The sequence below is a fragment of the Cyprinodon variegatus genome, unplaced genomic scaffold, assembly GCF_000732505.1.
Source record: "Cyprinodon variegatus isolate N-32 unplaced genomic scaffold, C_variegatus-1.0 Scaffold2, whole genome shotgun sequence".
Classification (NCBI taxonomy): Eukaryota; Metazoa; Chordata; class Actinopteri; order Cyprinodontiformes; family Cyprinodontidae; genus Cyprinodon; species Cyprinodon variegatus.
In genome coordinates this window covers 2,160,415-2,175,666 of record NW_015150455.1, presented here as the reverse complement: position 1 = coordinate 2,175,666, position 15,252 = coordinate 2,160,415, and the positions used below count along the sequence as shown (strand labels likewise).

Below are 15,252 nucleotides of genomic sequence, written 5' to 3'. Positions count from 1 at the left end.
TGACTAGTCAAAATTTAAGATATCTTGAATTATTATTCTTCCTAATCAGAATGTATGGCAGTGCCCCAAAGCAACTGCACACTCTGCTTACTGATATTTACACTATCGGTTAGTGTACTGAGACCAAATATCCCCAAAATAAGCAAATCAATTGTTTGTATTCCATACGTGCGCAGTCAACCTCTAATTTATGAGGATTCAAGAAACAAATAGAGCGTATGGTAAGTAGTGCAATATGATATGGATTTGTTTCTTTACTTGACGTCACGTTAAACATCTTTGTCCACACCCCCTCCTTGTTACTGTGGAAACCATTGAAATGGATGAGTGGAGCGCGTGTGCCATACAGTCGCTGGTGAAGGTTAGCCCGGAACGCTAGCCCCATTTTGACGTTTTTATGGGGACATTTCCCGTGAAATTTTCAAAGTCCGGAAACAGCTCCGTGTCAGCAGAGATATGAGTTGTCTAGGTATGTCCTTTATTTATTGGTTTTCCAGAGACGAGTCGTAAACGTTTGCTGGCAGTTTTTATTTTAGCCTGTTTAGCTCGTCAAGGTAACATTAGCAAGTCAAACCTCAGTCAAGGTAGGGTTAACGTCAGCGTCCACCAATGAGCCGCTTTAATGGAATAACTTCTGCTGCTGTTGCCTGTTAAACAAAAAAAACTCTTGGCTTTAGTTGCGGTTAAGGATAGGCGGGATAGGTAAAGTTTGCCAAGGAGTTTTTTTTTCTTTCAGCAAAACAAGCCTTGACAAGTTACACAAGCGCTCCCCTGCATTCCTTTCAAAAGGAAACTTTAAATACTTTGTAATGAAAGTTAATGTTGTTTTTGCTTTTCGTATAGAACACGTTCTGGATATTATTCGCGCGGATCGAGCTCCTAATCTACAAGCAGCAGAAATCAAACGTCGCATATCCGCAGCTGGAAGTTAAAGCAGTGGCCTGCAGGGAAATATAGAAAAGAGTAGAAAAGCCTAATATCCTCAGAGTTAAATCACATCAGCATTCAAAGTACATGTGCTGTTTTTAGGCAGATCTTTCCATCTACATAGTCAACTCTTGCACAACAGTGTGTTGCAATAGTGGTTTATTTCTTTATGTGGCTTTTGTTGTGCCTCTGATGTAAGGTTTATTGGTTTACACCTATTAAAGGTTAGAATGTGAAGCAGCTCAAGCTTTAGTTTATGAATGGGAAAAATAAATTATGTAGCCAACCTCTGGATATATTCAGTTCCTTCTTCAAATCTACTGACATATTTTGTATGTTTATTATGAAGCAAAACTACATTTTCTTTTAAGCCTAGGAGGACTTCTTGTTTTCTATTGGGGATGCAAAAAGTACCAAATACTCGTGACACTTTATTGGAAAGTATTATGCAAAAGTATTTACACTCCCCTAGAACGTGTTCAGATGTTGCAATTCCAAATTGATTTGTTTCCTTCTCTGCTGGCTTGCAGGGGTGGAGCTAAATGGGGGGCCAGGGGTGGCCAACCCCTATCATTTTATTCCTTCTAAAGCCGGGTGTACACTGTGAGATTTTCGGGGCGATTTTCCTGTCGTGCAAGAATCTTTTGATCGGGCCGACTTTCAGCCTGATTGTGAGTCGTAGTGTTCAGGGGGTAAGGAGGGGCGATCAGCCTCTCATGAACAACTCCCGATCAGGAATCGTGAGGTCGTTGTGGGAAAATAGCTTAGTGGTCATGCGCAAACAAGGATTCTTCTTTTTCTTCTTCCTCCTCTCAGATGTAAACACAGAAGGATGGCGTAGGTGTAATAAGTAAAATAGAGTTCTTTCTGTGAAATTAACAGACCGTAGTAACCACGTTTGCTCAGTCATGTCTTTGTCCAAATATGTTGTCGCCTTTTCTTCTTTGGGCTTTCAGATCACAAAATTGCACAAATTGCCAAGGCAGTGCGTTTCACTCTAGTGAGCTTCATATTCCTCTTCTATTTGTTTGGCTTCTGGATAGACGAGTCAGAGCAGGTCCATCTCACTGCGGAGCTGAGTCCGACTTGGTTTTTTTTGTGGTTAATTACGCACATCAATATACTAACATTAAAGAACTACATTTGGTGTTATATGGGGTAAATAAAATGATGTCTCTGCAATTCATCTAGGAGTCTTTAGTGAAATCATAGATAAATAACAATTGTAATAAGAACTTAATTAATCAATTTGTGTAGATATTAGTACTTGAAAAAAGTAAGCCCCAGAATCTCAAACCTGAAAGAATTTTATCCACTATACCTTTTATCCAGAAAGCACGGATGTTTAAATATATGTGTCTATTTGTTAGCTAAGACTGTAGGAAAGTTTAGTTTGTTTTTATTTAGAAAATATGGATGTTTTGCTCATTAATTTTCCTGTAGGGACAGTGTAGATTGACCCTGAGGTTCTGGTGCCTATCTACTTTTGGCCACCCCTCAGTGTACATTGGTTTTTGTCTGGCCACCCTTATAAAACATTTTCTGGCTACGCTTCTGCTGGTTTGCCCATCTAGAGGCTGTATTTTTGCTCTGTCAGCTGTATAAAACAAATAGTTTCATTTTAGTTCTGACTCTATATTTAGCCCAATTTGTTTGTGGGAAGTTTATCCTCTGCCCCAATTACAAATTATTTGCTGCCTGTTATCTGGTTGTTTTTAAAGAATGCACATTGTTTATATCACTGATATTTCCATCAATTCTGTTGACAAAACGCATTATCATTGAATAATATCGTAATTGCCCTGCTTCACAGGGGATTTGCTTTGATGGTCTGCTACTGCAAAGCACTAAAGTTATGCTGAGGTTAAAATGCAATAAGATGGTCTACCTTGATTGCCTGGGTCACTTCTGAAGGGAGTTGATTGGTGATTTCCCTTTAGGGTATTAAGTTCTAACACCCACGTATGCAAGTCCTCTTAAGATTTTACTTGTACAAAACGGTTCTGAATACATCTATACTTTTTTTCAGTTATGTTCTACTAGAACTGAATTGGTTGATCTATCAGAGAAAAAAATCCACAAAAAAACCCCAAAAAAACATATGGCTACTATGTGACAAAATGTGAGTAAGTTCAAGAGGTATTCATATTTTTGCAAGAGACTGCATTTAAAATGTCATCTCTCCCCTACAGCGTGTTTATATATTAGCTTCTGTGCTACATGTTAAACCTTGTTAATGGTACAACTCATTTTGTTTTTTGTTTTTTTGCAGTCACCTACTGATTCCAGTCCAGCTGCATCTGCACAAATACCCCTTCAATTATTTGCTTGGTTTCTACAGACAAAACATCTGAAAATTAAAAGATGGCAACATCTTTACAAGTGTTTTTGTTTTTTTGAAAAAGCCTTTTGGATCCCTACCACTTTTAGATCACCATCAGAACCATCCTTGCTAACTTATCCCATTCTAATTTTTATTTTCCACTTATTTAGCTGATCTGCCATTTAAAAATAAAATGCATCTACTCCAATCAATGACCCAAGATGAATGTTATGGACCATTTTTTAAATTTGAATTTCTCTTGCTTCAATATACATTAGTGGAGCTTGTTTAGGGGGGATTTGCTAAAAGTTGTTAAACAAACTCACCAGAAATAATTCCAATAAAGTCCAGCCAGAAATGGAAGAAGCTGAGGAAAGTAAGGCCCTGGACCTGCCTGACAAAATAAATGCCAGCAATGTCGGGGAAGATGAAAATAGTGAGGATGAAGAGGGCAGAACAGATCCGATCCCCTGGTATCGCTGGGTGATGCATGCAGCTGTGATGTTTGGACGTGAGTTTTGCTATGCCATGGAAACTGCTCTAGTGACGCCAGTGCTTCTACAGATAGGTGGGTACAGCTCTAATCTCTATAACCAGTTCAGTAACCTTTTTTACTTTCACCAGAGAACTAATATAAGAGCTGAAAAAACACATGGTATTTTCTATTTCTCTTTATTTCCATACTTGTAATAGATGAAGAAGTTAGTCACTCTTCATCAGTAGCTAAATGTTTAGAAGAATATAAGTAGGATTACTGTATTTTACATTTAAAAGCTGTGCTCATAATTTCTTTGATGTATTTTAGTATGAAATTATGGCCGCATTCCTCTGAACTGTTTCAGGACATTAAAGCATTATGCCCACACTTTGCCACTTTGGGATTACTTTATCATCTGAATGATGGGGTTTGACTTTGTAGAGGACTATTATCATCAAAAAGACTTTGACATGTGCAGCTTGTCACCACAAAACGCCGAAAAATGTCATCTTTTTTTTAAGGTTACAGTTATCGTTAAATCTTAGACAGGCTGAATTAGTTTGTGTCCTTGGCTGCATATCTGTGTTATGTAACTTCCTTACCCAATGAGGGGCTACAGTTTGTCAACCCTGCCAGCGTAGCAGAAATAAAACAAAGGCGGCGTCCCCTGGCCAGGTATGAGAAGAATGCATGACACAGCACATTTTAGGTTTGCTGTTCTTTTCTTTTAATGTAATACATATCAAGTTAACTTCATTTACTGTGGTTATGAACAATTTTTGAAGCATCTGTTTGACTTTTCCAAAGGTTCCCTATTGGAGACCTACATTTTTGACTAAAGTTTTGACTCTTTATTCAGGATAACGTTTATAAAAAATCGTATGAGAATTTGCCATGCTTTTGTGGACAAGTCATTTCTGAGAGGAGCATTCATGGTAAAAGGAACATTTTTTTTTCATTTGCATTCATGATTGTTAATGTTTTTAACAGAAACATTAACATTGTTTGCCCAAAGGATCTAGTAACACATTAGGTTTGTGTTTTGTAAACTACAGGCATTTTTACTGCCAATTCTTTCTAAGTAAATTAACTACATGGGGGATTACCCTGGGATTACTTTTATGTTGTACAAAGTTAGGTAAAAGTTTTTTTTTTTTTTTTTAAAGAATATATTTCAGCATGACAAGTCTTAAAATGTCTGATACAAAGTAGTATTTTATGCTCGTCATGACCAAACTATAGGTGTATTTTTTGCCAAAGACCAGATCCACATAAGAGTTCTCTCACTACCAGCATGCCTCATTTGTACATGTTTATGTTTTATTTATGTATTGCTGTATTTTATAACAGTTGATGCTAAAGGTTTAACACATTCCTCAAGCTATTGATATTTAGTGAGGATAAGTGGTTCATTAGTTGTCTATGTCTTAAGAGGACAAAAATAATATGGAAAAAAGTACTATTTGTGAGGGAAATTAATATTTCATTAATTTCCCTCACAAATAGTACTTTTTTTTTTCCAGGGGATTTTTGCAGAATTCCTGACATGTAGGTCCACAACAAACTAAAATCCTATGCTTGTGTTAACCAGGCCAGCTATTCATTCACAAGGATGTTAGGTAGTCAGCTGGAAATGGGAGAAAATGCTGCACCTTATCTGGTTACTATGTCTGTATTCCGAATGTGCATGTTGGACAAACTTATTTTCCAATAGATTTTTAATGATTACCTTCCAGGAAGAAATGACATAGTTGTAAAATGAACATTTCCCTCCATTAATATTGTGCAGTTACAAACTAAAGTAGAAGACAGGATCTAAATGTGATGCTATACCAGTTCTAGAATGATCATAGGAAGATAAATTATGATGCAGGGTTTCACCGTAAACCTAGTTTAACTGCTGCGGCTGTCTTCTCTTGGCTATATTCTGAATTTTGATATGATTGACTCCATTTTGTTTTGTCTAGGTCTTCCTGAGAAGTATTATAGTTTAACCTGGTTTCTCAGTCCCATCCTGGGTCTCATCTTCACTCCACTGATTGGCTCAGCCAGTGACGGCTGCACTTTGCGATGGGGCCGGAGGAGACCATTCATTCTAGCTCTCTGCACAGGAGTGCTCCTCGGTGTGGCACTATTTCTAAACGGAGCGGTAATTGGTGAGACATAGTTTCAGAACAAAAACGCTGGTGCATCGATTACACGTCTGGCAGGTTAACTCGATGTGTGTGTTTGGATTTGTTTCAGGCCTTTCTATTGGTGACACACCAAACCAGCAGCATATTGGTATCGTCCTCACTGTTCTTGGTGTTGTGGTGCTGGATTTCTGTGCTGATGCTGCTGAGGGACCAATCACAGCTTACCTTCTTGACGTTGCTGATACTGATGAGCAAGACATGGCTTTGAATATACATGGCCTCTGTGCTGGTAAGACTTATATATAAGACTTTTTAAATGCATGTTTACTTTTTGTTTTTCTATTATTTGTTAACTTTTAAAATGAGGTATATGGCAAACACGTCAATCAATATCGTACAAGTACAACAAACTGAATAAAAAGTCACAAAGGGAATAAAACAAGAGTCCATTTATGGACAAACTATCTTTTAAGAAGTACTGGTTAATTTTGTCCAGTGCAGTTCTCAGAGATTTATAAAGGGCTGTTATTTAGCCTTCAGACTGAAAACATCTCATGTGCTTCAAAGAGGTCCAACACTTCAACCTGGATGGTTATGCACTTTGAAGTCAGAAGCACATCTAGAGCAGCGCGTCTCAACAAAAGTTTCCACAGATATGTCTGATGCTCGGTGGGAGAAGCTACCAGGTTCTTTTCCTTTGGTGGTCTATCCCATTTGGTATGATCTCACCGCTAGAGGCTGCCAGAGATTTAAAAGGAAAAGAAGTCCAGTCAGCAAGAAAGAATCAATGGATCATTATCTATACCTAAAACTAATACATTCCCGGTGATTTAATGAATTGCACGTTAATCAGTAAAAAAATTTAAATAATAATTTCTGTCGGGATCACCAAGTCTGGAAGCGGCCATTTTTGCCCAATTATAGTAACGCCTCACTCCTGATATCTCTGGCAGTGATGTCACGGTGCGGTAAGCCGAGCAACATTCGCCCCGCTTTACAAGCAAAATCAGTGGGAACTATTATACACTCCTTCAAATAAAAACAATTATTTTAGATTTCACCATTGAAATTTGCTAGAACTATAGTTAAAGTGATAATGCCCACGTGCATGGGAGTTGGATGTTTAAAGCACTTTCAGAAGTTTGAATTCAGAATATGAACAGACTTTTCTTTTAACACTGTGGTTGAGGTTCACCTTCCAGAAAGACTTACCCTAAACCTACAGCCAGAGTTTGGTAAATTAAAAGCTTCTGATCAAAGCATATGCATGCCATGCAAGTATTGTCTGAAAACAATAAAGCTACCAAAACCTGTCTCTTTATATTTTAACAGTCCTCAGATTACCGTAAGTTGATAGGAGCCACTGTGAGGGGCTCATAGAGCAACAGGTGGCAGATCCCTGAGGTATAGCATTCAATTCCAAATGATACAAAATAGTTTGTGGTTGAATTTTACACAATTAAAGGGGTCTGAATGCCTTTGCCAGGCAACAGTCTTGATCTAAAGGATTTCATTTACATTGAAGTTAGTCAGTTTTTATTTCTAATTTAGCATATCAGCATAAAAACAAAATCGAGTTGCAAATTAAGCTTTCCTTTTAAAATCCAGAACTGCTGCCAACCCTGTTGTGTTTTTGGTCTTTTAGGACTTGGTGGGGCTGTTGGCTACATGTTGGGAGGCCTCGACTGGACGGGCACAGCTCTGGGTAGAGCATTCAAATCACAAGAACAAGTCCTCTTCATGTTTGCAGCGGTTATCTTCATTATTTCTGTCACACTGCATATGTTCAGTATCCCTGAGAGGACCAATGCTTTATCCAGGCATGGGGTAGAATCCTCCAGTCAGTGGTCTTTAAAACTGCTTGGCCACACACAGACTTCTCTCGCGGCAATTGAAGAGGAGAACGCTTTTGGACCAGCCTCCTCCAAAGCAGAGAAAGAGTTGCATCCTGAGGGAGGGGAAATGGATTTCCTAGCCGTGGACAGAGTTCGAAGTAAAAGTGATTCAGTTCTCGCCATGCCAGATGCTACAATCGAGTTGGACTCGGACCTTCACCTAGACAGACAAGTTTTCTTGACTGAGACGAATTTCTTACCAAATGATCTGGACAATGCCTTCAAGCCGTCAGAAAACAGGGTGGAAGCGTCATCTCCTCCTGAAGACCCCACAGATGGGGTGGTTGTCGTAGAGTCTGAGAATACAGATGGGCCTCAGATAAAGGATCCAGCAAATGGTCAGCCTTCTATCCCTCAGATCAGTTCAGCGTCAGAGAATACACATGTAAGATCAGTAAAATCCTACACTGTGAATACAACTGCAATTTTTATGTGTGGTTAGAATCATTTTTAGAAATTGACTACTAAAGTGTGAGGATTATTCCTAAGCTTATTTGGCTAACTAAAACTAAAATACTCTGCAGAGGCATACAATCTCTGCTTGTAATTAATGTATTAACATTTAATTCATGTTTATTTATTTTTTTACCTCTTCTCTCTTCCCTTTTAGAATGATAGCGCTGCTAATGGCATTAATGCTGCATTCTATTCCTCTCGTGCCTCAAACGCTGTTAAAGATCACTCCTCCACCAAACCAGTGAACCGTACTGCCCATACTGCAGTTCCCTCACGGCCTCTTCGACCAACTTTCTATAGACAGGTACAGTTGTGTATATTTTGTTTTCACATCATTTTTCAGGGAATTGAGTTCTTAAATAAATGAGCCCCATTACAAAATCTGACTTCCCTTTGGGATTATTAAAGATGTATGTTGGTCTTTCTTCATCTTCAGCCCTCCTTTACCTTTTCATACTACGGTCGAGTGGGAACACAACGCTGTAAACTGCGACGCACAAGACCTGCAAGCCCTCGGCCAATCACCACCTCCCGCAGCTTGACAGATCTACGGAATATCCGGCAGCACATGTTCAAAAAAAAGAGGCTGCCATCTGTTAGCAGTCTTTCTTCTGAGGGCTCAAGCAGTGACGAGGAAACTGAGAGGGGCACAACTGTACGACTGCTTTGGCTCTCCATGTTCAAGGTGAAATAAATTTTGTACCTTTGTACTCTAGACCTGGCCTCCTTATACAATATTAGAGGGAAATATGCTAGTGTAGGTTAAAGGCATGAAAGAGGATTCTGTGGTGGAAGATATGTCCGACGGCTGTTTGTGTATTTTTGAATTGTGCGCATGCGTCAGTGCTCACAAAAGTTCTCTACGCTGAAAACACCTCTGCTGGTGTTATGCCAAGAAATACCTGCCTGAGAATTACCTCCCCTCTTGCATACTGCTGAGAAAACAGATTGAAATATGAAAAAAGGGAACTTTTGTAGAAACATATTATAGGAACATAATCTTAATGTTTTCGTATTTCTTTTGCATGGATGCCCAAAAATTGAGAGTTTTGATGGACAGATAAATTCTGAGAAATTTCTTGCCTGTCATAACTCTGGTGGTCTGTTTTGTTTATTTACAGTAGTACACTTGAAAATAACACCAGTTAAACTTTTACCAATACTGACATGTTATACATCCTTAGAAAGCTTAGGTTCTCCACATTTCAACCGACAAGTTCATTTTATGGACACCATGAGGACCAAAGCACAATTTATAAAGATATAGCAGCATGTTAAATCAGAATATCTTAAATAAAGCTCCGACTTCCAACCTTTGAAGCATTCCTGAGGTTGTATTATTAATCCAATCTTAGACTGTTTATATTCCATTTGTCCATAAGGATCTACGGATAAAACGCAATCCAGCATATTCGTAATAAAAACATTCCATGATGAGAAAGTGGCCACATAACTTCAGTTTTTTACCATCAGAAAAGTTAAATCATTTTAGTTGATGCTAACCGTCTTGCTAATTACCATAACTTCGACAAAAAGCTTTCTTTTACGTTTACGTTTTTCAGGATTCTTTTCGGCCATTGATGTTCAAGTTTACACAAAAAAGTGAAAAATAGCTTAAAAGAAAAAGAAAAAAAACGCAGCAGCAAACCAGCGTAGGAGTACTTCTTCATGCTTCGGCAAGGGGTTTATAAATGTTTTTTGTAAATATGGGCTTTAAACCCAGTCTAAAAGTTTAGTTCTTGTTCCACTCTTTCCACTCTTAAAGCTCATAGGTAATATTCATGATAAATTCACAATGGAGTTTTGTTTTAATTCTTTAAAGATTTTAATTTTCAACTTTAAAAATGTAGGAACTCTCTTTTCAGCTAAAAGGCTAATTGTCTCACTTTCCATCTCCTTTAGATGCCAAAGCAGCTCTGGAGACTATGTGTATGCCACCTCTTTACATGGTTCTCCATTATAGCTGAATCTGTATTTTACACTGATTTCATGGGTCAGGTCATTTACAGTGGAGACCCTCAGGTAAATGCACTCCTCCATGTGTTCACTTAACAGAGAAAACCACAACATCTGTGTGGGCTGTAATAAATTAAAATTGCATTTCAAGTATTTATTATGTTTTTCTTGTATTGAAGTGCCTGTATTCTTTCATCAGGCACCAGCCAATTCCACAGAGCTACTAAATTATCACAGGGGAGTACAGATGGGGTGCTGGGGGCTGGTGGTGTATGCTGCTACTGCTGCTGTCTGCTCTGGTAAACCAACTTTCTTAAGTCCAGAGTATGTAAGACTGTGCTAACTACTGCAATACACAAAAGGAAGTTGCACACAATGCAGTTGAGCTCCATGTTTTACATTTAGAATGTCTTGAGTAAACAAAAGCTTACCTCTTCTGTTCCAGGAATTCTTCAAAAGTCTCTGGATAATTTTGATCTGAGTATTAGGGTCATCTATGTTGTGGGCACTCTTGGGTTTTCAATAGGTAAGTCAAATGTGATGTATTATAGTTTAATGTGATGTTTGACCCCCCCTAACTGGACCTTTTTGGTTTCGTTTACATCATTTCCAGATCTAATAATTTCATTAGGGTAATGGAACACACAGATATTAATAAAACGTAATCCTAAGTTGGAAAAATATCCCATTGACATTCTCATCCGGGGACACTTAAAATGCTGTGGAAAGATATAACACTAAAAAATAAATAAATAAAATGCACATATTAAGGTCCACAAATATTTTCTTTGCTGTTACAGACTGTTGTTGAGGATTGACAGGTTTGTAACAAACTTAAACTGCTTTTTTTTAGGAACTGCAATTATGGCAATCTTCCCTAATGTTTATGTTGCCATGGTGATGATCAGTAGCATGGGAATCATTTCCATGAGTATCTCTTACTGTCCCTATGCTTTACTCGGACAGTACCATGAAATCAAAGAGGTAAGATTCCACACAGCTTCATTTAGTTTTTACATTAAAAATGGTTCAAACTGATCTTTATACAAAAAACTAAATTTAATACAAAAAAGGTTTAATGTTGACTTTTTCTTCTTTCACAGTATATCAACCATAGTCCAGCCAACACTCGAAGAGGCTTTGGTATAGACTGTGCTATATTAACCTGCCAGGCAAGCTTTACCTTTTACTTTCTATTCCTTTGTTTTAAATTAAAAGATGAACAAGCTTTAGCTCTAAAGTTAAGCATTGGATGTGAACAGAAGCCATGTACTTACAATTTTAACCTGTGCTCATGTTTTTGTTTTATTTCCAGGTTTATATCAGCCAGATTTTGGTGGCATCAGCTCTTGGATCTGTGGTTGAGGCTTTCGACAGTGTTCGTGTCATTCCAGTTGTGGCCTCTGGGGGCTCCTTCCTTGGCTTCCTCACTGCGTGTTTCCTTGTAATTTATCCCGACCCAGAGCCCGGCGGCTCTGAACAGGATCAAGACTCTGATGCTTTACCTGTAGAGGAGGATCAGAACGTTGAAAGGACGAACAACCAGAGACTAGCTCTGCTCAACCTTACAGATCACACCAGAGAAGCCTCTGCTGTCTAGGGGTAAAAAGATGCACAATGATGGGTTTTACTCTACAACTAAAACACCTGTGTGCATACATAAAGCCTTCTGGACCAGCAAAGAAACCAAAAAAGAAAAAAATTGCATAGAAATTACATTCCATCTAGTAAAATGTTGGAGATTGTATAATTAAGGGAATGTAAACGCAGTGCCAGCTTATCCTGCTCTGTTTGTGCAAACACTACCTCAACACTAAGAAAAATCATGTTAAGCTCATCAGATCACAACTAACCCCGTACAAAAAAAAAACATTGTCAAGCTGTCAAACTAGTGAAACTAATTTAGTTCAGACTTCTGGAAGCACAAAGCACTTTGTTTTTTTTAACAGTGCTGGCATGATAATGGTGCCAAATGTCACCAATGTGTCACATTTTACTTTTGCTGCTGCTACTGGACTAAGAAATGGACAATCATAATGTTGCAAAAAGGGTACTTTGTGCAACCCTGCATATTTTAAGAAGCATTACATAATGTTAATATTTCTTTTCTAGATCTAATTAATTGAAATTTTAAACGTATTTTTTCCTTTTTTTTCTTTTTTTTTTTTTTTACAAACACAAAAATAATGTTATAAGGTACCAACCTCCTGAAGTAAACTTAGTTGCAAAAACGTTATCCAATTAAACATAGGAGTTCTCTATAATTTTCAGTTGGTGTTCATAGTGGTACACTGGAGTTTTCAGAATTATTATAATTTTTTTTTTAATCAAATGTTCTAATTCAAGTTGATCTCAGGGTGTTTTGTTAAGAAAAAAAAAAGATGGACATGCCTGCTTGTTTTTTTCAGATCTTTTTGATAGCATGGCTCCTCTTGAATGCTGAAATTTTCATATCTGTAAACACTATTTTTGAAGATGAGCAAAAAAGGATGTATAGTTTTGGAGATGAATGTATTATATTTGAGAATTCCCTTGAACACCAAGTGACCTTTACCCTGCTGTATAAACAGATCAGCCGGTAGCTGTAAATCTGTCCTGTTCAAGAGAATTCACAAGGGAGTACAAAAATATGAGCATACACAAATGAGCATACAAGTCAAGAGAAACATGTTTTAACAGAAAGCAGCACATTTAATTTTTGAAGCAGGCTTTCACTCCCCAAAGTTCATTTAACAGGTCTGTGAGCTTTAGAAAAAAGTTTTTATATGGTGTAAATCCAGAAACTGTATTTCTAAACACTAAAAGTTGTTTTACAGAGTTTGTTTAGTTCAGAAATGTAAACTTCACACTTTGTGTCCTTTCAAAGAATCTGTATATGTGCTAAATGACAGTAAGGAGCAGTTTGCATGGCTGATAATCTGATAATAATCTGATAATCGCTCCATTCATGGCAACCCCAGATCTAATTCGCTGTTTAAGCATTCAGTTATTTTCTTTTGCTCTGATGGTTTCTATCAACAGTTCTCAAAGAATCTTTGTCTACTTTTTAGATGAGATCAGGATTATGAAAGAATATCCAATCAAAGAAAACATTTTTTACAAAACCTTAATTTTATTTTATTTTCCCCAAAAGAGGAAAAGATAAAGGTTTGCTAAATTGAGATCTTTGATTTATTTTCAATAATTTGAGAAAACAGAAGAATGTCTTAACTGCTGTTACTAAAGCTTTGGTTTATCTACTAGTTTTGATAAAGATTTTTTTTTGTCAAACATATTTTTGTGCCAAACTTCTGTACTTGGGCTGTGTATTGCAATCTTTCCTTTTTGAGATATTTTGTAATTTTTTTGACAAATGAGCATATTGTGTGTTAAGTAAAACTGGTAAAACTGATCTTTGCTTTTGAGTGCTGATGTACATAATTTTGTAAATTGTTCTTTGATTTAAGATAAAAAAAAAATGCAACAGTTTATCTTGAGGAGGAAAATATGAAAAAGATCAGATTTTATACCTAAAAGAGCCTCTACTAAGACAAAGTTGTTATTTCTGACCCCAGTGGTTACAGCCGTGTGTTTGATAAAAATCATACACCACCATGTAATGGCTATGACATTAGCCATTACATGGTGGTGTATTAAGTTTACAAGGATTCATCCTGAATATGAAAGTTGCTTGTTTCTTTTTATCCTTTTAAAGGTTGAAATATACAGATGACTCAGCTTATTTCACTGTAAAAAATCAAAATCGAGAAGTCATTTTTTTTCTTAAAATAAGAAATTTGTTCTTGGATTGAGGAGGTAAAAGAAACATTTTATCCATGGAAAAAGACAATTTACATTTAAAATAAAACACACATTGTCTTATTTCAAGTGCATGTTATGTAATTATCTTATTTTGAGAGTAAAAATACTCATTCCATTGGCAAACTCATTTACCTACTCAAATTTAGGGTATTTTTTCAGTGTTTAAAAATCAGGAATTGTTGGTTTTACTTCTCTACTTTCTCTAACTTTGTCAATATTTTAATAGGTCAATATAATCCATTATAAAGTGTCCGTTAGAAAGCTGCAGAGAAACTATACAGTTTTGTAGCCTGAAACTACGACCTGTTACATTTTTCCTTATACTGTTAAGAAAAATGAATAGAGTTTGCTTAAATTGGTTTGCTATGATTGACTCAGTTTTAAAGCCTAACTTTCAGTATAGTTGATGTTAGCTCTATTCCAGAGGCCTGAAATTAAATTGTCCATTCCAAAACTTGTTCTACTCTTTTACCTCTCAAAATGGGACAGAACCCTAGCATAATGCTACCACCACCATGCCTAACAGTGAAATTTTTATGGGACATGAAAGCCTCACCAAAAAACCTAAAAAAAACTATTTTGCCTAACCATGTGGCTACCTCACATTTTATTCCAGTTGTAAGGTTTTAATACCCTGACAGCATCTTATCAGTCTATTCTAGCCTTTAACCAGTAATACTCCTGTTTTTTAATCTTCACTTATGGTTGTTATGAGAAAGTTTTTCTGAAAGACCCTACCGATTTCAAACCACAATATTGTGGTTTGAGATCGCTTTGCCTCACTTTCACACAAAGATTTGGGAGTACATTTATAAGGTGTAGACATTTAAGGAAATCCTCTAACTCACAGTAAATGCTTTTGAAATCTTTTAAGACAAGTGGATAAAATATTCTATTTAAAAAATGATGCCAAAGCATGATTCTAACATACTAAGCCTATTATCGAGGGGCTTATTTTGATTAGAGTTGATTTGCAACTTCAACATTTTAAACCTTTTAACTTTTTAAATCTTGATCATACCATTGGTTTTAAAAAGGCTTAGTTCAGATTCTTGTCAACTGAAGTTTCCAAATGATCCACAGCAACCAAAGTAATGCAATGAGATCAAGTATGAAAGTAGAAATAACTCGACATTCCTTAGCAGACTGTGGTTATGCCAAAATAAAAGAATGATACAGACGGAAAACACACACACAGGGAAAGAAAGGGCGTAAGTTTGCTTTTGCGTGTGTTAAACTAACAGAAACTGGCCATGTCAAATATGCCGTCCCCTGCGTCAT

At 37.0% G+C, this 15,252-nt stretch overlaps 1 protein-coding gene across 1 annotated transcript; it reads left to right on the top strand.

Annotated features, from left to right (window-relative positions):
- Nucleotides 1–329: 329 nt before the first annotated feature.
- Nucleotides 330–13,578, top strand: LOC107082429 (solute carrier family 45 member 4-like). Its single transcript, XM_015371115.1, has 13 exons — nucleotides 330–469; nucleotides 3,200–3,818; nucleotides 5,696–5,884; nucleotides 5,973–6,152; nucleotides 7,509–8,143; nucleotides 8,369–8,518; nucleotides 8,651–8,899; nucleotides 10,117–10,236; nucleotides 10,370–10,469; nucleotides 10,616–10,696; nucleotides 11,024–11,154; nucleotides 11,274–11,342; nucleotides 11,486–13,578. The coding sequence occupies exons 2-13, from the start codon at nucleotides 3,608–3,610 to the stop codon at nucleotides 11,768–11,770; spliced, it is 2,400 nt and encodes a 799-aa protein (XP_015226601.1). The 5' UTR covers nucleotides 330–469; nucleotides 3,200–3,607; the 3' UTR covers nucleotides 11,771–13,578.
- The last annotated feature ends 1,674 nt before the right edge of the window (nucleotides 13,579–15,252 follow it).